General features: G+C 29.4%; 2 protein-coding genes and 1 pseudogene across 2 annotated transcripts; 1 reads left to right on the plus strand and 2 right to left on the minus strand.

Moving 5' to 3' along the window:
- Window positions 1-1,760: 1,760 nt before the first annotated feature.
- Window positions 1,761-2,279, plus strand: LOC149056263 (KRAB domain-containing protein 2 pseudogene; annotated as a pseudogene).
- Window positions 2,280-6,802: 4,523 nt separating this feature from the next.
- On the minus strand, window positions 6,803-18,904 carry LOC107166964 (beta-1,4-N-acetylgalactosaminyltransferase ngat-1-like). The gene is made up of 7 exons (XM_089225165.1): window positions 18,322-18,904; window positions 17,109-17,177; window positions 16,790-17,015; window positions 15,271-15,509; window positions 13,785-14,005; window positions 11,962-12,084; window positions 6,803-10,373 (listed from the first exon to the last, which is right to left on the minus strand). Exons 1-7 carry the CDS (start codon window positions 18,460-18,462, stop codon window positions 10,076-10,078), a joined length of 1,317 nt encoding a protein of 438 aa, XP_089081291.1. The 5' UTR covers window positions 18,463-18,904; the 3' UTR covers window positions 6,803-10,075.
- A 2,264-nt stretch (window positions 18,905-21,168) lies between these two features.
- Window positions 21,169-25,542, minus strand: LOC107172008 (TBC domain-containing protein kinase-like protein). Its single transcript, XM_089225164.1, has 2 exons — window positions 25,388-25,542; window positions 21,169-23,798 (listed from the first exon to the last, which is right to left on the minus strand). The coding sequence occupies exon 2, from the start codon at window positions 23,773-23,775 to the stop codon at window positions 21,316-21,318; it is 2,460 nt and encodes an 819-aa protein (XP_089081290.1). The 5' UTR covers window positions 23,776-23,798; window positions 25,388-25,542; the 3' UTR covers window positions 21,169-21,315.
- Window positions 25,543-27,413: the final 1,871 nt, after the last annotated feature.

Here is a 27,413-nt window from a genome sequence, read left to right on the forward strand (position 1 = left end):
GTATGAATTACTACGAATATTATATGGAAAACTCGTCAGTGCTGCTCTCATAGCGGACTACCTAAACCTAACCTTCATAATGTAGACCGCATATCGTAGCAGAAAATATACCATTTTATGCAGTAAGTATCTTGTGGTGATGCAAACATTTTATTCAAACGAGAACCATATTATTATTGAAAATATTATCCGTAGTCTTTTGAGTCAAATAGGTTCAAATTTTAATAGGTAACTCAGAAACTTATCGATTCATATGCATCGACATATTCAAAAAAAAAAAAATCATCTCTTTCAAAATTGCAAATAAAACTAAGTTGGCTTTCATTAGAAAAATCAGTATCTGTGGCTCTATAATGTTGCTTGCACTGCAAGATATATATTATAGAATAAATACATTATGATCTAAGCATAAGAAAATATGGTGTACCTAGTTAAAAATTCCTGCGAAAAAAGCCGTATTTGATTCGAAAAACGGGGTGAATAATTCCGGGTGCATTGTAATACACAAAGTAAACCCTTTAAGTGGGTAGGTACACTAATTATCTCTAAAAATATTAATCTTATTTTGAATTTTTTTTTTTTAAGCTCCTATAGGTTTATGTTTTTCAAAACCGTATAATATTTAAATTTCTTTCATCCCTATGTCTATTAGTTAAACTACTATCAACTTTTGATTTTCAAATGGTGACATACAATAAAAATATAATGAATTAATAAAACCATTTTTTTCACGAATTTAAGTGTTAAAATTTTTATTTTTCGTTGATTGGTTTGCGAGATACAATTCCTCAAAGTACTGGTGATTTTTACTATTTTTCCAATAATCGTAAAGACCAGAAATTAATGATAAATTCGATATCGTTGAATCCAAGGTAATAAAATAAATAACAAATTAATTAAATTATGGTCAGAACGGGACATCAGGTACAAAATACAACAGTTATCAACATTGATGCCTATTAGGTCCATTATAGGCCTATGCTATAAAAGAATGGTCCACGCAGAGACAGCCATATTTTAGAATTACCAAAAACATTACAACTTAATCATTTTATTCATCCTTGGATATTCTTATATTTTTTAAACGACAACGAGTAACAACAAGTGGTAAGATTTTAAAAACATTGCCCGGTATTTAGTAATTTGCTTATAATTAATTTGATCATTTTTGAAATTGAAATTTTAAAAGTAAAATGGTACTTGTGTGCTGTGCGAGAAATTGCAAAACCAAGCACTCCAAGAATTCTGATACTAAATTCCACAAGTTACTTCTACCAGTATTTTAAGAGGGTATACATAAAAATTATAAATCACACAATTATAGATAAGTTTAAATAAATTACCTAACCATCTAAAATAAAATGGCTTAAGTTATAATATCTACTTTATATTATATTCCTAACAACAAATAGGCTACATGCATGCATCAAAAATTATGAACACTCATATTCTTAATCTTAAATGAAGTCTATTCTTTTTGTTTTTTTGCTTAATATAATCTGTTCTACCACGCCTTGAATAACCTGAAAACAAATTACATACCATTTATAATGATATGTGCAATAAATTTGATCATTTACCTACACAAGTTTTTTTTTTTTTAGATCATGATCGGAAAGGAAATACTATACATATCTGTTATGCTATAATAACTTGTATTTATTATACATATAATATATTTCTTGATAACATTTTAAAATATATATAAATTTTTATTCAACTTACCATTTCAGTCGTTGAAATAAAACTGACGATCACTAATGAAGCTGGTGACCCGCGAAGATCCGGTTAAATATTATTTGCCAATGGAAGACATTTTTGATGTCATTGATTTGCCACACATCGCTTTAGGGCATGGAGGAAGAGATCGTCTGAAGGTTGAAACTTCAAGAAAGTGCTTCTGTGAAACGTGCCAAAAAAAGAAAAAAATAGGAAAGAAAGGACTCGTTACAAAACCAATTTTGCACACTGAATTTAATAGTAGATGTCAAATAGATTTAATAGACATGCAGTCGCAGCCCGATGCACAGTTTAAGTTTATACTTAATTATCAGGATCATCTGAAAAAATTCGTTCTGCTCCGCCCCTTGCAAACCAAGCGTGCAGAAGAAGTTGCAAGCCATTTATTAGATATTTTTTTAACTTTTGGTGCTCCGGTTCTTCTGCATTCGGACAATGGACGATTGCCCTCCACGGTGGCTGAATTATACTTACTGCTTGCGAGTTGCATCCAAAAAGATTTGAACAATCATAATTTTTTAAGGGGTTGTCATTTTTAAGGGCAACGAAGTTCACGGTGTCAGCTAGTAATTTATTAACTTATCGACTAGAACAGTTATAATATTATAGATACCAATTAGGTCGAACAGTATCGAATTTATTAGTTATAGCTTCTATAGTCTTTAAAAATGTAGAAATAGTATAAACGATGTCATATTTATCGAATATAACACCTCTTTGAATCACCAATACTTTGAGGAGCTGTATCTCGCAAACCAATCAACGAAAAACAATACGTAAATTCATGAAAAAAAAAATGGTTTACCTATTAATTCATTATACTTTTAATATGTTACCATTTGAAAATCAAAAGTTGATAGTGGTTTCACCAATAAATGTAAGGGTGAAAAAAAAATTAAAATGTTAAACAGTTTTAGAAAAACATAAACCTAAAAGTTAAAAAAAAAAGTTAATACTTTTCGAGATAATTAGTGTGCCACTTAAATGAATCACCCTGTATAGTGTATACATTTATCGTTTACTACGATGTGCACAAACAAATTTTAAACTTATACCGTCGCTGTATAATAAATCACATTCAATAAGCAATTGTCAGTAACAAACGATACGGTGTAACGAGGCAATCGAAATCCATCGCCTAAGTCACCGGGGAAAATCAACGAATGATAGTATCACCGACAACATTTCATGTACGTCAGCATGTATTTGTCTACCACCTGCAGTCGAATAGTAATACAAACTAACCAAATGAAAAAAGAAAAATTACACACATCATGAATCACGGTAGTGTTTACGTGCAACCTAGCTATTATATTTCGTACTCTACCGAGTGATTCTGATCTTATCTTAAACACTCATCATTATTTAAAAAAGTATATATTAAAAAAAAATTACAATGTTTCAAGTTGCTAAAAAAATAAATATATTTATTATCCTCGACGTTTTTTAAGTTTTGAATTTTTTGAATGACTTTATACTTTTATAATTTCGGTTTGATAAGTATGTAAATATTAGATGAGAGAAGTAGAGAAGAACCTACGCGACAACTGCTCCTCTATACTCCACTGAGTCCACTCATCGAAACTTTTAACACTTATAACTTATAAAATATTCATTCTAATACATATTTATATGCATTGAAATACTCAGAACAATATTCTACTTTCAAATATAAAATTAAAAATGTAAGTTGTGGTTAAAAAAAAGTTTAAAAATTAATAAACTAAAAGGATTTAAGCCATGTATAAAAATATTTTAAAAAACATTATTACTTTTTGAATACTTATAATAAGTGTGTCTTACATTAAATGAATCACCGTTAAATTGAATGTATATGTATTTCTGATATCGTATCGAAAACGGCAGCGCACGAGACAATACAAAATACGCAAATACGCCTACTAGAGCGTATTAAATTAGCATAATAATATATTATTCATATTGCTTTCAATCCCAACATAGATACAATAATAATATACCACGCTAGCAGTTAGGCTGTTTACATAAAATAAGTATAAAAAGTCGTCAATGGCGTTCAAAATATCATCATCCGCCCAGATTCAGATAACCTTTAAATAATATTATGAAAAAGCTTTGTTTACGCGAATTCAATAAATTGAATAAATTTTGTTTTGTATTTAGATTTACAACTTAAGGCTTTTGAAGCAAACAACAATATTATACAGAAGTCTCGTATAGTTAGAAATGACAAGATGATTTTTAATTTTCAAAAAATGTTGGACAATACACAAATAATAAGATATTAAAAATTAATTTAAAAATAGGTACGAACGACTTCGGCTGGTTGGGCCACGAATTTGAAAAGTTTTCTAACTTTTTACTTCAGACGTCCATGCAGCACACAGTACTAACGACTAACGAAAACCATACACAAATAGAACCAATTATATAAATAAAGGCAGACTACGAACGAGATGGAAAAATGAAGTAGAGAAAAACATAAAGATGTTGAGAAAGAATGTATGATATGACATCGAACATAGAAAGTTGGAGAGGATTACTTGTGACAGCTCAGGTCCTACAAGGAAAGAAAAAAGAAAATACAAGTCATATAGGTGGATTACTTTTATAATTAAGGCTCGGAAGTTGATGCATATTGCATTTTTTTTTTTGTAACTTTTTAGACGATGCTCTCCTGGCCACAAATCTGTTTCATTAACATGTGAATCTGAATTTATTTTGCATTTTTTGGTGTTTATTACTTTTAAGTCATTTTTATTTATTTCACACTAGTTCAGTTCTTATCGTTTCTTGTCGACCATTATGCCCATAACTTAAGACTTGGAAATTACCACAGACTTAGATTAGTCATATTGTTAGACTAGTCATAGTTTCATTTTTTAAGTATATTTTTGTCATTTTTATGTCATATTTTTAGTAATTCGAAGCTTTGATAAATTTATATAGAATTTTATAGTAAAATAGAGTAAAATATTTTAAAAAATGTATTTTTATTAATTAAAAACTAATATTTGAATTTTTTTAGGTCATCAACTTCCGAGCTCTATATTATAATATTTTATTTACAACATACAGAGTTTCGTAATTTTCATTATATATATTATACTGTATCAAAAAATGAAATATGTCCAAAAACGATCGGTTGACTCTTGGTGGTTCCGGGTGCCAGGACGACGTCATTTCAGCACCCGGACGGGGGATTTGGTTTTGCGTTAAAAAGAGAGGGGTACAATTTTTTTTAAGGAGGGTACAAATGGATACAAATCGGGTACAAAAAATGAGATATGTTAGGGGAGGTTTTGATGATTTACGGATGCCATGACGACGTGCTTACCTATATAGGTAGGTACATGTACCGAATGTTACTACGCTAAAATTAAATCAAGCAAAATAAATACAAACATATGCAATATTATTATTTTTCCGTGAGGAGTTAAGTCCATCGATTGGAAACTCTAATTCCAAGTAAGTACATTTATTTAAATTATTTTAAACGAATTAATAGTTGTATCGATTTTTACGATATATCGAGATTTTAAACGTGTTCTTAAACATTAATTAGGACCTAGGCAACATATTTTAGGTGTGTAGGTAGTTACTATTTTAAATTTTCATGTAGGATATAACTATCACTCTCAGTACAAAAATAAAAAATAAAATTATTTATCATAAACGTAAAATTTGACATATTGTTCGTTTGTAAGACGAGGACATCAATAGACACATGCTAGTGTGCGAGTGTGCCGTCCCCTTAAGACAATCGCAAATTATTTTGTAGTTAAAATGTATACAATTTTAAATTTAAATACCCAAGCTTTGATAACTTTATATTACAATTTATTAGGTTCCTCATACCTAAGTTATTCTTATAAATTAAGAAATATCGAAAAATTATTATCATCCTACTATTGTCAGCGTTTGAAGTTTAAGTTTTAACTAAATTGAATATTTAAATAAAAATAATAGAAAAAACGAAAGCCCTTTATTATATTATACCAAAATTTGAAAGTGGGGATTTGAGGTAAATGTATCTAGTAGTGACACATAAAACTGATTTAAATCTACATAAAGTTAAAATACGCAGATAGACATATAAAATGAACAATGAATCTTCAAAAAAATTTTAATAACTAAAAGATTATAGAATATAATAATAGATTATAAGAAATATTGGGAACAAGAATAAATTTAATAAATTTATTTTAATGTCCTTAAGTGTCACTAATGGGTGGCTTCTTTATAATCACGTCTTTCTCACATATGCTTATTGTGCTAAATTGTACAGATTGCATATTACATGATAAAAATTTTAAAAATTTAAAAATTTAATGTAAGTGCTTATTGATTATTAAAATGTAACTTAGTATTCATACAATTCAAAAAAGTGAAAAAATGAAAAGTTAAATTGTTATTTATGATGATAATAATAATACTGATTATACTTCAGAGCTAAAAGAGAGATGGAATATTATAATTAAAGGTGTAACTAAGTGACGGTTAATTACGTAAAGATGCATAATATTATACAAGGTAGTTGCGATTACCGATTTCACCCAATCCACCTTGCTTTAGTGTGTGTTCACTTTATTTAAGTATATACCTATCTGTTAAAATATTAAATATATATTCATTTACCAGTTTAAATGAAATTCAATTATTTGAGCGGGAATTACCTGTTTCCGCCAAAATTTGAAACGGGCGATGCGGAATCGGTCACTTCAAATTTTGGCGGAAACGATACATGCCCATTTCAACAATAATATCGCAATATATTTTGTTATTTTATCATGTAGGTACATTTATGATTTATAACAAAAAATCATGGAAACACTTTAAACTAAATAGCCAAACGGCGAAGCCAGGGTGGCAGGGCCGCTTGGTTAAGAACCACCCCTTCTCCTCCCAAGGCTGTCTAGCTGTGTTTATACACATCAATAACAATTTAATATTTTAAAACTTAAGTAGATATATACTAAATGTTGGTGGGTTTTACACAGATGTAAACAGATAACAATTAAACAACAATATTTTATCACTAAAAACTGTATAAATATACAATATAGACGTTACATTATCATATATCAATATCTCATGTTTATCATTTCTTTTGTAACAAAAAAAATTTTTTAGAAAAATATAGCACGCATTACACATAGATAAAAGGTTACTTTGTACATGATTTTATCACACTGCAGCCAAAAAAGTATAACTTCCAAACCAAATTAACTATAGGCTACTTGCACAACACCGAAAACATACAAAATGGGATAGATTAGGCTAAAAAGATAAAAATTAATGAAAATTAAATAATTACCTTTTTTGCTTAAAATTCTCATCGGAGGTTGTAGTTCTCAGAGTGGAGCAAGTAATAACTGATCAGTGATCTAAAATATTATGATTATTAAAAATTATGTACCTATTAACAAATATTATTAAAAATATTGAATATGCATATTGATGACAACAATTTTCTAAATTGTGGAAGGGGGGTGAATCCAATCTTTCGAATAAATATAAATTTTTGGTATATTATGCATGTATTAAATTTTTTTTCAGGCTTTCTTTTCCATCATTCCCCCTCCGTCACCCTAAGGTGAACTCTCAATTCCAACTCCCGATTTATTTTCAATGTTAGTTTAAATAACAAGTACATGACATTTTAAGAACACAGTATAATATATTAAAAATAACATAATTTAAAAAACATATTCTGTTTATATGCTAATTCAACAACGGTTTTCAAACTATAATAGTTAATAATTATAATATTAATAATAATGATAATAATAATAAGAGGACGATTTATTCAAACGAATATAATAATAAAGTATAATAGTCGTATAATAATAATAATTAATAATAACTTAAGAATGTCACATGTTTGGAAAACATGTGGAAGTTGTAGGCCATTTATTGCAATGGGACAGTCTGTATTTTAGGAATTGCTATCGTTCAATAGCCACGATTTGAAAAAAACGTATTAGTCATTCGAACAGACAAAATAGTAGTAATTTAATAACTGCAGTATATACGTACGACGTACCTACCTAATAAGAGTGGCGGATTTAACGGACGTTTAGTTAGCAAATGCCGACGAGGCCCCTCTCTAACTATAAATACACTAGGGCCCACCTAAATTAAATAGTTAATTTTTTGAATTTTTTAGCTCAAAATAATAAATACATTAACCTGTAAATAATTGTATATACATGTAACCTATTGTAAACCAACGCCAATGGCCTTTGACGCCGAGGCTTAATAAAAAATAAATAAAAAATAAAAATACATTTTATGTTGCAAACTAGAATATAATTTACCATTATTACTTTTTAGGTTAGGTAATTAAAATAACAACTATGTAAGTGTACTACTAAGTACTAATACATTTTTTACGAGACCCCTCTTATGAATTTCTTGACTTCATTTGAACTCTTAAATCCACCATCGAGTGATAGGTACGTATAATACTTAAAGTATATTTTATTCGCGTTTTATTGATAATACACCTATGATAGAAATTACTTTGTTGGCTTTAATAATATTTTTTAACAAAACCTGTAGGCTTCTGTTTAAAAAAAGCATATTTTACCAACATTTTCACAAAATACCGAACATTGTCGTTGCAATAATAAGCCTAAAAATCGACCTATGGAACTAAATTTAATTAGTTTCAAACGTCGCAAATGGGCTAAGGTTAAAAATTAAAATTTTAAAATGGCCTACGACAACATATATATATATATATATATATATATATAAAGATTATAGATGATAAGTATATACATTTGATATAATATCTTATAATAGTTATATAAGAGTTTCAACAGGTACAAAAACCCTATACAAAAATAAATATATTATGTATATCGTATAGTATATAAATGTATACATAATATATATAAAATTACATTTGATGTCTACGTACTTAAATAGCATAACAGTATATATGATATACTACGTAAATAAGTATAGTCGTAATTAGGTATACTATAGCCGGCAACCGCCTATTCTATACCAAGTACCAAGTATAATGTTGAGTATATAAATAGCAATAGTATAATTATTTATAATTTATTACACAACTATAAAAATATGTAACAGGCCTTATTCTAACAAACAGCGTAGAAGCCAAAGTGGGTAGTATTAAAAATCAAAAGTGTGGCAGTCCGCGATTTAACGATCATGTGGGCTATGTCAGAGTACAATAATCGCCTGATGTACCTTTGCTTTTGATTCAACTGCGCCACTATATAATATGAATTGAAATAAGAATATATACCTGACGTATAGCAATATGTTTAGAAATGTTGTGACCGAGGGGTTAGGATAACTTGGGGCATTTCAATTTCAAAATTCTCGAAATCCCGTCCTAAATGTTATAATATTACATCGTAATTCGTAAAATATCAAATTAATAAACACTCGTGGATCTTAAAATCTTAAAAATTACCTCTTCTACCCTTTCATCAGAGAATCAATCATCAACACATATCCCATTATACTTTGGACAAAAATGAAAAAATCTTTATGATAGGGCCTGCTATAATGTATACATACTAATTATCTATAAACTCAACAATATCATGTAAATACATACGTATCAACAATGCCAAAATGAAAACAAATATATGAGGGGTTCACAATTGTTTTAGTATTTTAAAAAAAATACAAAATCGGGGGTGTAGTGGCCGGGTGGATTAAGGCGTCGGTTGCGACGCGCACCGTCGCCGGTTTGAATTCGGGTCATAGGCAGCATCGCTTTCCGGGCAGTTCACGCTGTCTGGAAAGAGAGGCATTATTCTTGATACAATATCAGAGCCAAAATCTACTAATAAATGTTTCTACTTATGGAAAAAATTCTAGGATCCGGACACCCCTGGACCCCATCCATGCAGTCACGGCATTGCTTAATGTATATTTAATATTTATATTAGGTATGTACAATATAATAAATATAATTATTATATACGCGGCATGGTATACACTATTATAAAAGTATTACAGAAATATAAAATATATATAAGGTCATATTCAAATTTCAAATATAAATATATATAGTTCATATAAAGTGTGTTAATTAAACGGAGTCATAGTAACTCTAATTCAGCAAGATGTAGTGCGAATATTTTTTAAGTGCAATTTTATTTTTTAATACAATATAATAATACTAAACGGCCTTCTTAACCTATTTTACTGCGATGATAATAATGCCATTAAAAAAAAAAAAATAAAGTCACTAAAATATTCACACTGCATCACGAACTAACTAGGGTTACTGACGATCCAATTAATGAACGTACCTATACTACACCATATTATATATTATAGGTAGTGCAGCCATTATACAGCTCAATCACTTCCACCTTTTATTCTGCACCGTGATGGTCCGCCTGGTGACCTCGAACGATCGGACGTATTCGGGCATGTCACCGACGCCCACCAGTATCCGGGTGTATAGCTTCTCAGTATCCACCCGGAAGACTTCGTACTTGAGCGTGTTCAGCCCGTCAGCCCTGTAACGTTTCTGACTGGTGTGCACTAACTTGAGTCGGACGGCATGAGCAAGGGGTTTACGCTTAACGTGCTTGACCATCGTATACCGGGCCAACCTTTCAGGCGGCCGGGTGATCGGCAACCCGACTTGTTCCAACCTGAGTGGAAAAGATGACATAATATTAAGTATTTTGTTTTAACAGAATGGTATATGAGGTGAGCGAGGTTTGACCTTACGGCGATTCAAACGTATTTTTTTCAGATTTGAGCCATTTAGTTTTACAGGAAATTTTTAAGCAGATCATTGTTTTAAAATACATTTTTAATGAATAAAATGGGGTGAGTATGCTAGAGGATTTATTCTGAGACAGTGTTAATACATTTATTAAAAAAACGAGGCAATCATTAATGAGTACCTACATTCCTACGTCATATAATATACATTCATATTCATAGATCTGATTAGGGGGGCTTAGGGAGTATTAGCAACCTCAATTTTAAAATTAACACCCTCAAATAATGTTCGTGCTTGTGTATAAAAAACTTCTTCTTACAAAAAAAAAAAAAACTAAAATTACAAAATGCATAGATTAAACACCCTTATTTTTTTTTTATTGAAATTGCGACTATAAAAAAAAGGTAAGGTTAGGTTAGGTTATATGTTCATATTTTGTTACTTTTATAGTGTATCATAGTATATAATATTATAATAATAGATAGAACAGACTTTCCATTTTTATAAAAATACAACTAGCTTTTTAAAATTTTTATTCATAAATCCAATATAATATAATATATAATTGAAAATATGTTTATATTTAATTATTAAGTCAGCTAAAGCATTAACACGTAATTTCAGTGGCGTTACGTTAGATCACGCTATATTAAGGAATACATTTTATGTATTTAAAATTCTGTATCATAACATATTTTTTCCTGTGCGTTAAATGTCGACATATACTTATATTTAATTGCACAGGTATTAAATTTGTATACTGCTCCTCGACGTTTAGAGTGACCTGCTTGAAATTGCCACGTATTCAGAAAATAAATTTAACAACATCATTGGCATCATTATAATATCTAATACAAACTTAATCGATATTTTTTGATTTTCTATACAATTATATATCCACAAATCACAATAGTTCAAATTGTACGAAATAGGTTAAACCATTATAAAGGTTTAGTGTATAATGTATCAATATTTTATTGTCGATTGTTGTGGATACCTCACGTAGTCACGTACCTATACTCGCGTTAAATATTTACGCACCTATATATATATACAGGTAGCCAAGTAGGTTAGACTTATTATGATTGCACAATTTAAGAGCGAGGCCTTTAGGGTTTTAGAGGGCCCTTTCGTTTAAACAGTGTTCACAAAAAATGTATATTAATCATAAATGTATACAAGTAGGTACGATTGTATACACCGTTTCGCATTCGTATACACAACCAAAATGTTGGAATATAATTGTAGGTACGTGTCATTGATTTTGTCGGTATCAGTATGTCTTATGTACGCTATATATTGCGCTTTTGTTATTATATAATATAATAACCCGACATTTACCAGACATCCCTCTTGAAAAAATTCTTATTTCCGCCATTAGGTAATGAGCATACAACATGCTGTTATATAATACATACAATGTCATAAACTTTTATCCATACATTTTATATGTGTATAATTCACTGTATATATTATATCTAATATAAATATGTCATGTAAAGTATACTTACCTATATCCCATATCGTCATCTTCACCACCCCAGCCCCAAAACAAATTCGAGTAACCATTGACGAGGAAGTAATGATCCGGTCTTATATTGAACACGCCGCCCACCAATTTGTGGTAAGGTAATCTATATGATTGCAATGGAAAAAAAATTCGTGGAAATCAATAAAATTATTATAGACTTTAATTTATATAATACATTTATACACTTCCCTGTGACATCAGTAATTTACACCCTCCCCCCTCGAAAGCACATGCAGTTGCAGTACTTGTCTATCTGAGCACCATTGCACTGCTAGGTATATTTATATTCTTAACACTAGGTTATAATCATAAATAATCCTATTTTGAACTATTAACCATTATATAACATTTATCGTTAAACAGTAACCAATACACACAATACTTATAAGTTATTACATACCTATCAGCTATCTATATATTATTAATGTAATTGTATATGTCAATGTCAAAAGTCTGCGAGCGCGTTAATCCTATATTGGCTTTTACAATAAAATGTATACAATTAGTTAGAGAGGTTATAAAAGCTTACATAAATACATGATATTAATATATTATGCGCATAATATTTCAACTTTATTAATACCCGTCACGACTTCATCATCAGACATGTCTGCAGACAGCTAGTGTATGGATTGTTAATCTAATACTTGGGACGACTATGACGTCGTGACTAACATTTATAGGATAGGTATATACGTATATTTGTTCAATGACCTTAAGCTTAAGCTTAACCTGATAGACTATAATATTAATATAATAAACTATAAAACCAATCGAGGTTATTTATAAAGGATAAAACAAGAATGTAAGGAAGATATTATATTACGTAGGGGAGTATTTTTGGCACGCTGATAAAATCAATGACGGTTTTATACTTTTAACGTATTTTGATATAATTCGATAAAGCTTGTCGAATTTTTTCGATAGTTTCACGGGGCCATTGGTTTTGTTTATCGTAGTACAATATTATCACATTACTATATTATTAAATACAGGGTGCATGAATCCCCAAGTATAATCAACCCCCTTAATTTTTATTCCAGGCGGAGTTATTGATGTATAGTGTAGTTTGGTGTTGTGTCTGTTATTGCCTTTTGACTGTCGAGCCAATAAAAATGCATACATTTTCTACAAAAACATCTCTTCTGATAAGAAAATGAATCTGGTTGGTACTCTGGTCTCTGAGAAGTGAAAAGTAACTTTTCAAAATTGTAAAAAAAAAATGTAACAAGGAGATAATTATGTGCTTATATGTATTGTACATATGTATTATATATGTATTAGACAGAAACTTAGATAAACTTAGATGACTTTTAAGATAATATGCACTTTTACATTTTGAGCGACCATAACCATTAGTTGGTACGATTAAAATTAAATACAATAATGAGCCAAAATAACACAATATTAGGTAATGTTGGGTGGATAACGCATCACAGGTTTAGTAGATGTACGGTGCAAATTTTCTGCATCAAATTAAAAATGTAACAAAAGAGCCGGTAGCTAGAATTTAAATTTCTCAATGATAAGCGTTACATATAAAATATAAATTATCTTGTACATTATTCAGTATGCAAAATGTAATTAATACAGTTATAATTTGTTAAATGTATTCCTTTTAATGTTTTACAGAATAAATATAATATTTCAGTTTATTTTATTTTAAAACACATTCCTATGCCTTATCTGAATTTGTAAGTGATCCTATGACGATAATACATTACAGTATTGACAATATGGTAATAATAAAATAGTTTGGTGATATTGTCTAGGAGACTAGGAATCTAGGTATATTATACTTACTGATATTTAAATTCATTGACAGCCACCGATAGATGTCTGGGAAATTCCGGACAACTATACATGTTTCTGTCATCCTCTGGCAACATGTCCACGTCGTGGAAGACATAGCAGCCGTACAGTCCTTTATGCCAATCACCTTCGCCACGTAGTCCGTACGTACGGTAAATCGTCAAAAAAGCAGCATTCATAATTGCCCCTTTATTGAACGTTGCATTACTGACCTATATACATACAAACGTTTTGTCATAGCAGTAATTCATGTAATAAAAAATGTCTGGACATTTTAACAAGTGTAGCTAAACAATACTTATTTGTATAGTAAAAACAATAATAATAACATAACAAAAAAACAGTAATAATACTACTAATATTTCACGTATGCAAAATGACAGTAACATGTAGCGTATAGTGATGATAAAAAAGAAAACTAATATATTTGGAATAAATCGTATTTAGATGTATCAGTACCTACATCGCGCCACATAAACCAATATGTATTAAATGTTATTAAAATGTACATAAACATAAACATTTCCCCAATATTTGCTCTTACTTTTATGCAGACAAACAATAACGATTTGTGTTTGATTAAATGGAGATTTCTTATGAAAATGTGTTAAAATTTGTCTCTAATTCCTTAATAAATTTCCCGGTCACGTTATATTCACTTGTGATGATGAACAACAGCATAATACAATAATAAAAAAAAATACTGGACAACTAATTAAGACATTCAAATGACGTTTAGGGGGCTTTCATTTGGGTGAATATCGTTTGGGCGAAATTTACAGGGGACCCCTAATTTATCTGATACGTCGTTTAGTCGAGCTATAAATATATATTTATAAACATGTATATAGACTAATAGGTTTTCCATACCATTTTTAGAGACTTAGGACTTTCAGTCAACTCCAACTGGTATAGTTATAAATCTATTATATTTTCATTTATTACCTATATAATATTTATTATCTTAACTAAATTTTTTTTTATTAGTAAGATATTGCATGCCCGTTTGTTTAATATAATTAATCATTGTTAATTTTCCGATTTGATATTCTTTCCATGATTTTAATGTATGGTCTTGTTTTTCTTTAGTATTTTTACGTAATATATTAAATCTAACAAATTATCGTTCATTATCTGTATTTGTAAATTGGCGTATAAACACCAATCAGCCGAAACGATATAATAATAATTATAAAAGTTATATAGACGTAGGTATGTTACTTCCCTATTATTCAATAATTTATAAATTCACCTAAACGATTGGTTAATTTCTCGCCCAAATAATGTAGGTATGCTTTACTCAGGTAAATTTTGGGTTATTCGACCAAACAAATGACGCCCGGCGTTTAAATACCAAATCGTTTATAATAAATATATAAGATACTTGGAGCAGGCTTGCTCATACTACGATAATACGATATTGGTACTCTTAATATTTAGGTAGTTACCTATCGTTTCTTAATATATTGTGCCTTACCTGTTCAACGACAAATATTTTGAAATCCAACTGTTGTCTTTTCAACACCGGTATGAGCCTGTACAATAATGTCCATAAATGATCCTTTCTGTCCCTATAAGGTATGATGATACACACCGAGTGTCTTGCTTTACAATCATCTGGAGCCCAAGAACCACCCACGCCCATTGATCCAACGGCGTCCACGATTTCCTCTTCAGTCATATTGACGGCTACACTATCCAATTTCTCAGCACCGTCTATCATTTTGATATTCAAACAAAACACATATTACTATTGTAGTATACTTTAAACCAAATTCAGTCGATTTATTCCACATGCATTTGTGTAACGTCAATAATTGTCATTTTTCAAATGATACACATTACTTATTATTTACTAATAAATCTCTTCGTATAGAGATAATTGATTTTAACCGTAATGCTTTTATTAATCGAGATACTTAAAATTGATCATATTGTAAATTTGTAAACTAGATTTTTTCAATATTTAGGTAGGTTTTTAAATGTGAAGAACATTTTTTTTTTTTATATCACTACCATAGTTAAGTTATTCTAGTTATAGCATTTTGAATGTATAATATTATAACACAAAATAAAACACATTTTCAAGTAAATCCTTAGTAAATCTAATGAACAAATTAGATAAATGATAATTAATTCTTTTAATTTAAACTATTTTTTATAAACTAAAAAAAATTATTTTATTTATTTTTATTACACGCTAATAGTAGTACTCAATGTGAGTATTCTTGGCTATGGACTCCAGTTACTGTGATTATATAAAATAATAATAAATTAAAAGATACTTATTTAGTTATTATTTAGTTGATCACATATACCTACACAATCATATACTTATAGTCGAGTTTTGAATACTTGAATCTCGAAAGAAATAAAAACATTAGAAATATATTTTTCTTATGTATTTTTCGAGTTTATTCATCAAATACAACTCAAGAGTAACTCAATTGTATATGTATCGTTATCAAACTATAGTATTTAATTAAAGTGCATTAATATTAATCAATATTGTATTTGATCCCGAATTCCCGAAAATTTTATATTAAAAAACTAAAGCACACCGACCACCAATGACGTGTATACGTCAACTCAAACTGACAACGATTCTACATAATTATTATTCGCTATTTTAAACATATCTTGTAGTATTTAAAATTTCTAAGATTATTGATTATGTAAATTTATCACTAATATTTCTCCAAAGTGAATAATGTGAAAGAGAGCACAAGTGATCTCGTATATCCAGTGGTACTGAGGTGAATAATATATATTTTTCAAACTATAAAATAAATTATAAATTAACGTTTTATTTTAAAATTCAACTCAATTTTAATACTTCTGTATAAAATATTTACTTGAAGTTAACAAGTTATATACGTGTAACAAAAATAACTTATTTTAATTTTTTAGTTTAAAAAAAGTAACAAATTACTTAATCTAACGTTTTAACTTAATTTTAATTTCAACTCGTTAATGCCCAGCCTAAATATACTTACATAACACGGGTGGTATTTTGGGGCACCATGGTTTTGGTCGACATGGCTCTAATCGCTCTGAAATTATATTTGATTTCTTTGCATTCTTTTGCAATTCTGCTAGTTTTTCCGAACAGTATCCGTTAGCTTCGTTCTTCAACTGAGTGACGAACAAATGAAGGTTTGGTGGCTTCGACTTCAATAAACGTTCTAACTGGAAATCTTTATTCTGTGTACTGCTAGCTGGCTAATTTTCGAAATATATTATTATATAATCAAACTAAATAGGTAGACTTTAATTAAAAATGGTATAATGGTCTATACTCTATATTATACTTACATCTGGTTTCAATTTTGCCACATGTAAGCTGTTGACCTTCAGAGAATTGTGTTTTTGTAAAGCTGGAGCCTGTAAAATGAAAAAAAGAATTTACATTTAAGAAATGCTACGAATTACGTACACTCTGTAAAATATAAATCTATACGCAAATAATATACTGTTTAGTGTGTGTGTCCCGTATATCAATAATGACCTAGTCTGTTGTAGTCATCATTTAATTTTTTTACTTTGAAAAATATTCATTTGACACTCTACGGGTATTCGGAATTAAAAATAAAAATTTTCAACAAGTTCAAGACTTATACCGCAAACCACCGAAGGTAAGGGCTGGATAGCGATACTTAGGTATTAGAACTGTTATATTCTTATATTGTTTATAAAAATGTTTAGATATAAATTATAATATTTATAAAAATAGGTCAGTAGTATCTTACCTCTACCAAACTAAAATCATTAATTTTTATGTATATAGGTACTTCCTAATTTTTTTAAAACCCGATGTTATACTGTTAAGCTTTTTGATTTAGAAACAAAGGTTTTATCAACAACAATCAAAGTAAAACATTCCTAATAGATCAGTCAAAATGATATTAATATAATATCGTGCCAAATATATATATATTAAATGAATCTTTTAAACATCCACCTATGATTTTTTTTGTCAATTAGCTTTCAATCAGGTTATTATAGCTTAACAATTAATTAATATATTAATTGTTATTCCTTTTGAAAGCTGGTGTAAATATTACCGTTTTTCCGTATTTTTCAATTTTTTTCCCCCCGTGGTTGTTTTTTTTTTTAAACAGGAATTGTTTCCACCCCCCTACCCCTAAAAAAAAATGGCAGTTAAATCAAATTTTGTATGGGTACCATAAAAACACTTAATTTGAAGTTAAGAATTTTTACTGCTTTAAAAGGTATTATAAGCATACTTATTTATTGTGCACAATAAAATTTTAAGCAAAAACGCGGCATTGACCATTGTTAAATCTGCAATAGGTGCATCTCCCACTCCACTCAGAAGATATAAATGTAATAAGAAAATAAATTTCTTGTCAAGGACGACAAGGACTTAATCACTTAATCAATATTAACTTTTAATTAACAAAAACTACGCGTTACAATTACAAAAAAGTAATAATAATTACAAATACAAATACATTTGTAGACCGAGTAAACGTGTAAATATTAAATCATTTAAAAAAAGACTCACTCGAGTTATGGCTATGAAGCACATGGCGAAAACGACGAGCAACACTAAAACGAACGGTAGCACCTTGATTGTCCATGCCCAGATCTTTGCGGTCGGCGTGTAGCGAAATACTCGGGCTCTCTGTACTCTCACTACCACCATGACATGAAATAATAAGCCTCATGGCTCGCCTGACATGGACGCGATCCTCTGCGACAACCAGCAAGGACACGCGAAACCCGATATAATATTATAAGTAGGTAGGTATTATATCGTGTGATGCTGTCTCAGGCACAGACGTCGTTAATCTCGTCGACGGTTTTTGTTCAGGACGACGAGACGAAAGCAGCTGTGGCGGCGTCGTGATCATGTCGCGCGTACGAGTTGCAATCGACTGACGGACGAGCCCGGTGCGACGACAAATTCTAGCAAACTTTTTTTTACTAGAGGTACATACCTACTAAAATACGATTTGTTTTGACGGTTCTAAAAAGTCGTCGTTGGTCAGCAATGGTTACGGGTAGTTAACTTACCTGGCCACAGTTATATTAGTTGGTAGTTGTTACACTGCAGCGTGCAAACAGAGGACTATCTCATTCAACGCGGTCGCGCACATGCTTATTGATTTTTCTCGGCCATATGACCGGCACCACTCCCGGGTCTCGGGCCGCACGAACACGACACACGCGTAAATTTTAAGACGTGTACAGAGCGAGTACAATAACAAATATATTATACATTTGTAATACACACGTCGTATTATGATTGATTGGTATATTTTTTTTTTTTTATTGATCTGACATCTTAGCATCAGCAATTATTATGATCATTATAATTTTTGTAGGGGGATTACGGTTGGTCGAGACACACGTGTATATGTGACTATGAGAGATGAGGATTCCGTCATTAAAAATCTAGGTAGTCACCCATCCGAGAACTAGTGACGCCGAATAATGCTTGATCTCAGAACACGTTAGTGACAGATAACAACAATCAAGTCACGCCAGCCCCCTATAATTATTGGTATTATAATCGAGTGATTTTTTTATGAATAGGTAATGATTGTCTGTTTCCACGAATAGGTTGTCCGCGATCATCGGTATAATAATTATTATCGTTATTATAACAGTGCGATTGGTTTACTTTTCCAAGACTAATACATAATATAATATGGTTTTAGTAAAAGTTCCTATGTATTTGAACTTTTTCCTATGTATAAATTAAATATAATAATTATTGTTCTAAGTAGGTAATGCTGTAATAGTAGGTACCTACCTACCTACGTTAGAACAGCTAGCAACTAAGTATTATTTTTTCCATACCTAATGAATATGATTTCCACTTTTCAAGACTGATATTTGTCTCTTTATTTTGTAATTCTACTAGTTACAGCTACAAAGAGAAAAAAACAATAATTATTGAATAAAATAATATTTTCAATTAATAATCCTACCCCAAAATGGCAAAATATAAATTTGATTTATGAAACACAATCACATAAGGCATTAAAACAATAGGTACATGAATATATTTGTAAATAAATAAATATTAGGTAGGTTGGTACTGTTGGTAGGTATAATTTTATAGGGTATAGACTATAGTATAGGTACTCAATAACAGTTTGTGACAATGTTAAAAATATCACTGTCATAGACTTTTAAAATTCCTTTAAATTTTATCACCTAAGATGTTTCAATGAGGGAGAGGGAGGCAAAAATGTGTAATTGACAAACCTGAAATTCATCATAATATATGTTACAGAAAATTAATTTTATAAATAATATGGTATACTGGTACATAATAAAATACAATTATTAATGTTATTAGAATTATTAAAATTTAACAATATTTATTTTGGTAACGAGTAAAACCAATTGCATAAGACAAGTAACAAACAAGTTTTTAGAGCAACATGAAAGTTAACAATAATTTAACATTGAACTTAAAGGAACTTGATGATTTGACAGTTAACATTTTTACAATTCTTAAAATATTAACCAACTTCATACAAAATTAGATTAATATGATTGATATAAACATGAACATGAATAATTAAAAAAATATATTTTTTTCAATATTGTTACACATTTTATAAAGAATGACAGTGCAATGAAATAAATACCTATGTTGAGAAACAGTTACCTATAGGTAAATTTAGGTAAATTAGGTACTTTCTCAATAATTGAGTATAACATAAATTACCAAGTTGATTAAATAAATCTTTACAATATATATATTAAGTTATAAAATATCACTTAAAATGTATAAAAAAAAATTTGTTATGTAATTGTTGAATGATAATAGTATTATACTGAAAGTTCTAAATAAAAAAATAAAATAAAATAGTATTAATGAGTTCATAAAATGTATCCTAATACCTATAAATGTTTTTTTTTAAATACTTCAAGTTAAGAAGTAAGAAAAATGCAAATTAAATTGACCAGAATAATTATTAAAAACAATGTTTTTCTTTAAATAAATATTACATATTATAGTATAACAGTATACTCAATATTACTTAAATATAAAAACATTTAAATACAATAATATTGTATCAAATATTGTCAATAATTAAAATATTATTTTAGAGTTTTCAGCTTTAAGTGCAATTATTGAAAATGTTGATGATAATGACAAGAGATATTTTAATATATTTTAATAGGTACCTATATTAATAATTATTATACATACAAAAATACAAAATACATAAGTTATTTTTAAGTGTTAATTGATTAATTTAATTATTTGATACAAAAATAATATTTAAGAGTACAAATATATGTTCTTAAGGGATATAAATATACAATCAGTATAAAACAAATAAACATACAATAATATTATTTGAAATAATACATTTATAATTCTAAATGTTATGATTAAAATCTGCATTTATAGGTACCAAGTTTATAATATTATAATACATTAAAAATTTAAAACTTAATACTATAAAAATAATAACAGTTATAATTGCAATTCAATTTTTAACTAAAATAAAAATAATGTTTCTATACTGAATCAAAACAGTATAGCAGGTACTAAAATATTAAAAGTTTCTAATGCCTCTATACCTCCATGTAAACTGCATACTTTTGGGTATTCTTTTTTCACCAAAAATCTACAAAACTTTCTAACTTTACCCAATTCATATACATTGTCGACCACTACTAATACACTACCTCTATTATTGACTAAAGCACTTAATTCTGGACAAGGCGCTAAATCAAAATTTTCATCTGTAAAATCTTCTTCCTTTATAGGAATATTTAAACTACCCGGTATACTCTTTTCTATGTAAGATTCGTGTGCTCTAGCATCTACGACCAAAAATTTATGACATGACGTTTTTAATTCTTGTAAATCATAAACACTAATCCTAGGACTAAATTCATTTTGCAATACCTCATAGCATAAACATGGATCATGCTCTCGTGTTTCAGTTCTCAACTCATATTTTCTAAATGTTATTGACCTTGGTGTTACATCATTAAACTTAGATGATTCTAAAACACACTTCTCTATATCCACTTCTGGTAGGTCTGAAAACAATAATATACACTCATTAAACCCAGAATTCAATAATGTACTACGTAACTGGGAAAGGATTGATAGTCCTACAAATAATGGATATGACGAATCACCTAATAAAAGTTTATCCCATAGGTGAAAAATTTTATGCATGGGAAACACATGAGAGAACATTGTTAAAAACCAAGGTATAGCAAATAAATCTGGTATGAAACCTTTATCATCCAAGTGATTTGCTAGTTGTGGGTCATGAAATGCAATTAAATGAAATAATTTTATTAAATATTCCCGGATCACAGCAGAGTTGTCTCGTAAAAACACATCATTTAAATATTTTTTTACAAATGCTGTTAAACAAGCATAGGCTACATGTTCTTTACAAAAGTTTAAATAAACAAATGGGGCACATAGTGAATCTAAACCTTGCCAATAAACATATTTAGGATGACTAACAAGCCACGCTTTTAAGACTCTTTTCAACTTTTTATGAGCTACGGAAGACGATAGTAGATCATTGTACTGATGGCATCTTGGTATATCAACTTCGATTTGTCTATCTGTTACACCAGCAGTTTCTTTATCTATAGACAAATAAGTGTTTTCTGTATCACCGCAAACATTCAACAAACATGCCCAAATTTCTCCTCTGAAATATGGTGGAATATCTTTCTTAGCTTCGGTGAGTAATTTATCCAACTTGTAAGGATAGGAAGATAACAAACGATCAAATAAGACAATTCGATGAAACTGATATTCAGTGTCTTTTTCACGAATAACTAATGGTAACTTGTCAGTAGTATCATTGTATTCTTTAATTTGATCAATTAATGGATCATAATCTGTTATTTTGAGATGTTGAAGCCTATTCACCAATAAGTCTAAAGATAGCTCAATTATCTGTAAGTCTAATAAATAACTTTGGTTACGTGTATTACCATACAATGTTCCTTCAAGGATGATCAGTCGCGGTATAAGTAAAATAGACGATTCATTTCTTAATAAACCTTTTTTTTTTAATGCCCATTCAACATCTCCACCAGCTAGTTTCCACAAATAATAAACTTGGTTCAGTTTCATTTGACGCAATGGGTGTTTACATGAATAACATTTATTTGTTAATATTTTTGAGTACTCAAAAAGAGAAAATATCTTATGATCAAATAACTCTTTTGGGCACATTCTTTTAGTAACATCTATACAAATGCATTTACTGAGAAAGTCTTTCAATTCACTGGGTAGTGATTGATACATTGTCAAACGGCCCATTTCACGAGCAAGTCTCATCACAACATCTGTACAATGTGTTAAAGATAATATTTTCCGAATTATCTGACTGAGCTTGAGTGTTGGCCATAATTGTGCTCCCAGCAACAATTCTAAAACAATAATACCCAATGACCAAGAATCTGTTTTAGGACCAGATTTATTTGAAGCTCTATCAAGAACTAACACTTCAGGCGCAGTATATTTTAGTTTCCCAATGGGAAAAGTAATATTTTTACCACTATTTGTCATATAATAAATCCCATAGTTAAATAGTTTAACATTATCTTCATCATCTAATAATATGTATTGTGGAGTTAAAAACCGATGCACTAAACCATTATCGTTTAAATAAGATAAAGCAGACAAAACCCTATGAGTCCAACTAAGTACTTTTTCTAACGGTATTAGTAACGAATAGTTTTTTGATTCAGTCCATAAAGATCGATTGAAATATTGAGAGACTAAAATGATGCGTCCATGTTGTTTCCGAATAAAGTCCAAATGTAATACTAAATTTGGATGATCTAAGGTCCTTAGTTTTTGAGCATATCCTAAAATTGTAATAGAATTGGGAGTTAATGGTAATCCGTTAGCACCACAAGACTCTGTAGTATGTTGAGCAGCAAATAAAGTTTGAACACCAAACAATGGAGAAACAGGAGCTTCCACACAGTTGCAAGTCATGATCAATTTTCAATGGAATTTATCTAAAATAAATTTTAAAAACAAAATACATAAGTATCATACTATCATGGATGATTAAAAATCAAAAATCAATAAGATATTATGGATATCAACATTATACTGTCTCCTTTTTTATAAAAATTTATTTTATTTACTAATAAAAATTGGTATTTCATAGAAATAATTAATAAATAAAAAGTTTAGGTTTTGTCTCAAGACTATCTGCATAAAGATTTATGATAACATATAACTTACATAATATTTTTTTTATTAAAAACAATGCATTTCTTATTTCATATTTAAAAAAGAGGTATTAAATGATTTTTGGTCACCAGTTTACTAAAAATTGATTGTAATTGAAATTCATTTTATAACAACAGATCCTATTATTAATGTTATTATACAAAACTAATTAAGCATTTATAAAGTCCATACTTAAATATTAAAATAATAATTAGTTTCATATTTTGTAAAATAAGTAGTTGATGTGTTTTGTAATATTGTACTCGCAATATAATCGATACATAGCTGGTACCCAACTATTAATCACATAATTTTAATTCATAGTTTTCATATCAAAATGAAACCTCTTTAGGCGCACCAGCAGTGTAGCTAAATAGGATTTGTGAGTACAGCCTTTGCGACCAAAAAGCGTTACGGGGGTGGCTTACTCGAGCCTATGGGGTAATATTATATCAACAACGTCTACAATAAGACGATAATAATATCTTATATTACTGAATAGCGAATAAGGAATTCACATTTCATTCCCTAAGTCACAAACTCGCAATGGAATTGTATAATTTGTCAGTGACAAATGATTTCAATTGTTGTATGCTATTATTAGCTTAACAATTTATTAGCAGCAGCAGCCTGTTTAAAACGAATGATAGATGCGCCAGCCGATGGCAATACTTGTACACCAAATGCCGAGAATAGCCATTTACAAAATAATAATGTGAAACCTAGCTTTACCCGGGTATACCTCGTGTTGAGCTATGTTTCGTTGTTATTTTGGTGTTTATATTTGATTGTTAACTATGGGCAAGACAGATGCTCAGCAAACAAAAGAGTATCGTGAACGAAAAAAAGCGCAAAAGCCAAAAAAGCAATAAGTTGAGCGGAAATTTCCAGAGATATAATGCACGGAAAAAAGCATTAGAAGATAGCTCGGTCGTTCACAACCAGCAAAACATAGGTAAGTCAATCAAATATTAAAAATAGCTTAAATGATTTAGCTGTACCATTAAATTCTGCATTTGTAAATATAATTCCTCCGAGTAATCTTAATACTACTTAGCCATACTTAGTTTTTCTCATATTTTGCGTAATCTGGCTCACTCAGTTTTTTTTTTTATTCATAATTAAATCATATTTAATAATTATATTTGATTATATGTATAGTACCTATATTTTCTATTTTTTTTTTTTTAATCCAAACCTTGAGCACGAATTCTTCAAAATTTTTTCAATAAATTAAATTGCGCCTGCATAATTATTAATTTAAAACCCCTTGAGACTTAGTTTATCTATCTAGTAGTACATACTATATTATTCGAAATCGTTCATAATAATATGTAATTTGATATAATTTATTGATTGTTATACTTACAAATTACAAAGAAAATGTGTTATGTTACATTGTGACTTGTGAGTATTAAAAAAAAATATCATACAATCCACTATTGAGAATAACAAACTTAAGCATTTAAATAAATGTAATGAATGATGAGTGAACAGTGAAGGCGTCTTGTCAATCAATTGATTTTAAATACAACTTTTATCTTTTATCAAAAACAAAAATTTGTTATCATTATGATATGTCGAAAATAAACCATATACCTTATACTCTAAAACTGGTTATCCACTAGATAACCACATTGTAAAACTAAAGGCGGGTTTCCATTATACGACATACGTGTGTGCAGCTTGCTGTGTACACGTAAAATGATCACATTTCTAGAATATTTTTCAAGAAATCACGCCGATAGGCGATAGCCATCAGTTACATTGCTATATGTTAATTTGCCGAATTATCGACGGAAAATCTTGATTAAAATAGTATATTGTATAATAATATTAATGTATATTATTATAATAGTATTTTATAATATGTAGGTGCTGACACTTAAATAAATTTAATTTAAAAATATCTTTTGTAATTCATTCTATTTATATTTGTATAATTTAAAATAATAATTATAAAAAAAATACTGATATTCGACAGCATTTACATGAATTATAATCAAGTGTTTTTATAATTTTATGCAATAATGTAGCTACATTATGAAGGATTTTAGAATATTTGATCTACCAAAAGGTGGCGAACAATGACAAGCCTGGCATCAGTTATCACGTTGAAATAATATTGGTTAAAAAAAAACAGATCGCAACCTAGATTCTAGTTTAGACTTTATAGTTTATATCTGTAGTTTCCGTATTTTAGATTTCCGTCTCACGTTCGGAACATAGATTAAATTGCGTTATGGTTATGTGGCGTTTGTGCTTGTCGGTTATTTGTGTCTTGTTCTCTTGTTGTACTATCAAAAACATGTAGACAGCAGCTGCAGTCCTACCCGTTCTTTGTCATCGAATTATTATTATATTAATAATTATGCAACACATGGCCATTAAAATTACTAACTTGGAAAATCAAATCCAAAAGTTGCGAGCTTTGCGGAAAAAAATATCAGGAGTCTAAGGCAAATAAATTGAGTATAATAGGTAATAATAATAATATTGTGTAATAATTCAGAGGACGTGATACCCGCGTGTGTTGTCTCCGTCTTACAAGTGCATTAAACTTGCTTAAAAATTAGAGTGAATTTTATAAGAGGTCAATTCACTCTAATTTTTAAGCAAGTTTAATGCACTTGTAAGACGGAGACAACACACGCGGGTATCACGTCCTCTTAAACATCAAAAGAAATGGGTAATGAATAAGATGTCACGATAGATCTGTACATTTTGAACGATGGCCTCGTTGTGCAAAAGATATTAATTTACGAGCGTACGTAATAAAAATGGAAAAAAAAATAAAAAGATTTTATTTAGATTAGATCAGTGGTTCTCAACGGGGGCAATATCGCCCCCCAGTGGGCGGTAAAGTGTCACCGAGGGCCAATGAACTAGTTTTGGGTGGTAGGGGGGCGGTGAACTAATTTTGGGTGGTAGAGGGGCGGCAAACGGTTCACGCAAAAACGTTGTAGATGGTGTCGGTGTGACCTAAAAATAATTCATACTTGATAATCCATATAATAACTATCAGTCACTACTCAATCTATGCAATACACAATAACTTATCTACAAATTTATTAATTAATTACCATAATACTAGAACTATAAATAAAAAATATATCAAATATAAAAAATAAATAAAAACATGAGTTATTAGATAATTTCAATTTTTTCTTTTAAATTTTCCAAATACCCTTAACCTAACCCTTATTATAGAATTCTCACATTGTAGGGGCCGTTAAAAAAATTTTTGACACTCAAGGGGGCGGTAACTTAAAAAAGGTTGAGAAACACTGGATTAGATGGTTAAATTCTACCAAAATAATAATAAAAAAAAAATGTTTAAAATTAACATCATTGTTAAACCAAAAAATCTTTTACTTACATCAGAATCTAAAATT

This window comes from Diuraphis noxia, unplaced genomic scaffold (assembly GCF_037042655.1).
Source record: "Diuraphis noxia isolate RWA-SAM2 unplaced genomic scaffold, SU_Dnox_SAM2 contig0004, whole genome shotgun sequence".
NCBI classification, from domain to species: Eukaryota; Metazoa; Arthropoda; class Insecta; order Hemiptera; family Aphididae; genus Diuraphis; species Diuraphis noxia.

Excerpts from the sequence above, each read along its gene's own strand:
- LOC107166964 (XM_089225165.1), bottom strand. The coding sequence starts at position 18,462 with ATGGTGGTAGTGAGAGTACAGAGAGCCCGAGTATTTCGCTACACGCCG. Across the intron at positions 17,016-17,108 it reads TGGCAAAATTGAAACCAGAT|CCAGCTAGCAGTACACAGAA; the intron begins GTAAGTATAATA and ends TTCGAAAATTAG. Across the intron at positions 15,510-16,789 it reads CAAAATACCACCCGTGTTAT|ACGGTGCTGAGAAATTGGAT; the intron begins GTAAGTATATTT and ends TCAAAATGATAG.
- LOC107172008 (XM_089225164.1), bottom strand. The coding sequence starts at position 23,775 with ATGACTTGCAACTGTGTGGAAGCTCCTGTTTCTCCATTGTTTGGTGTT.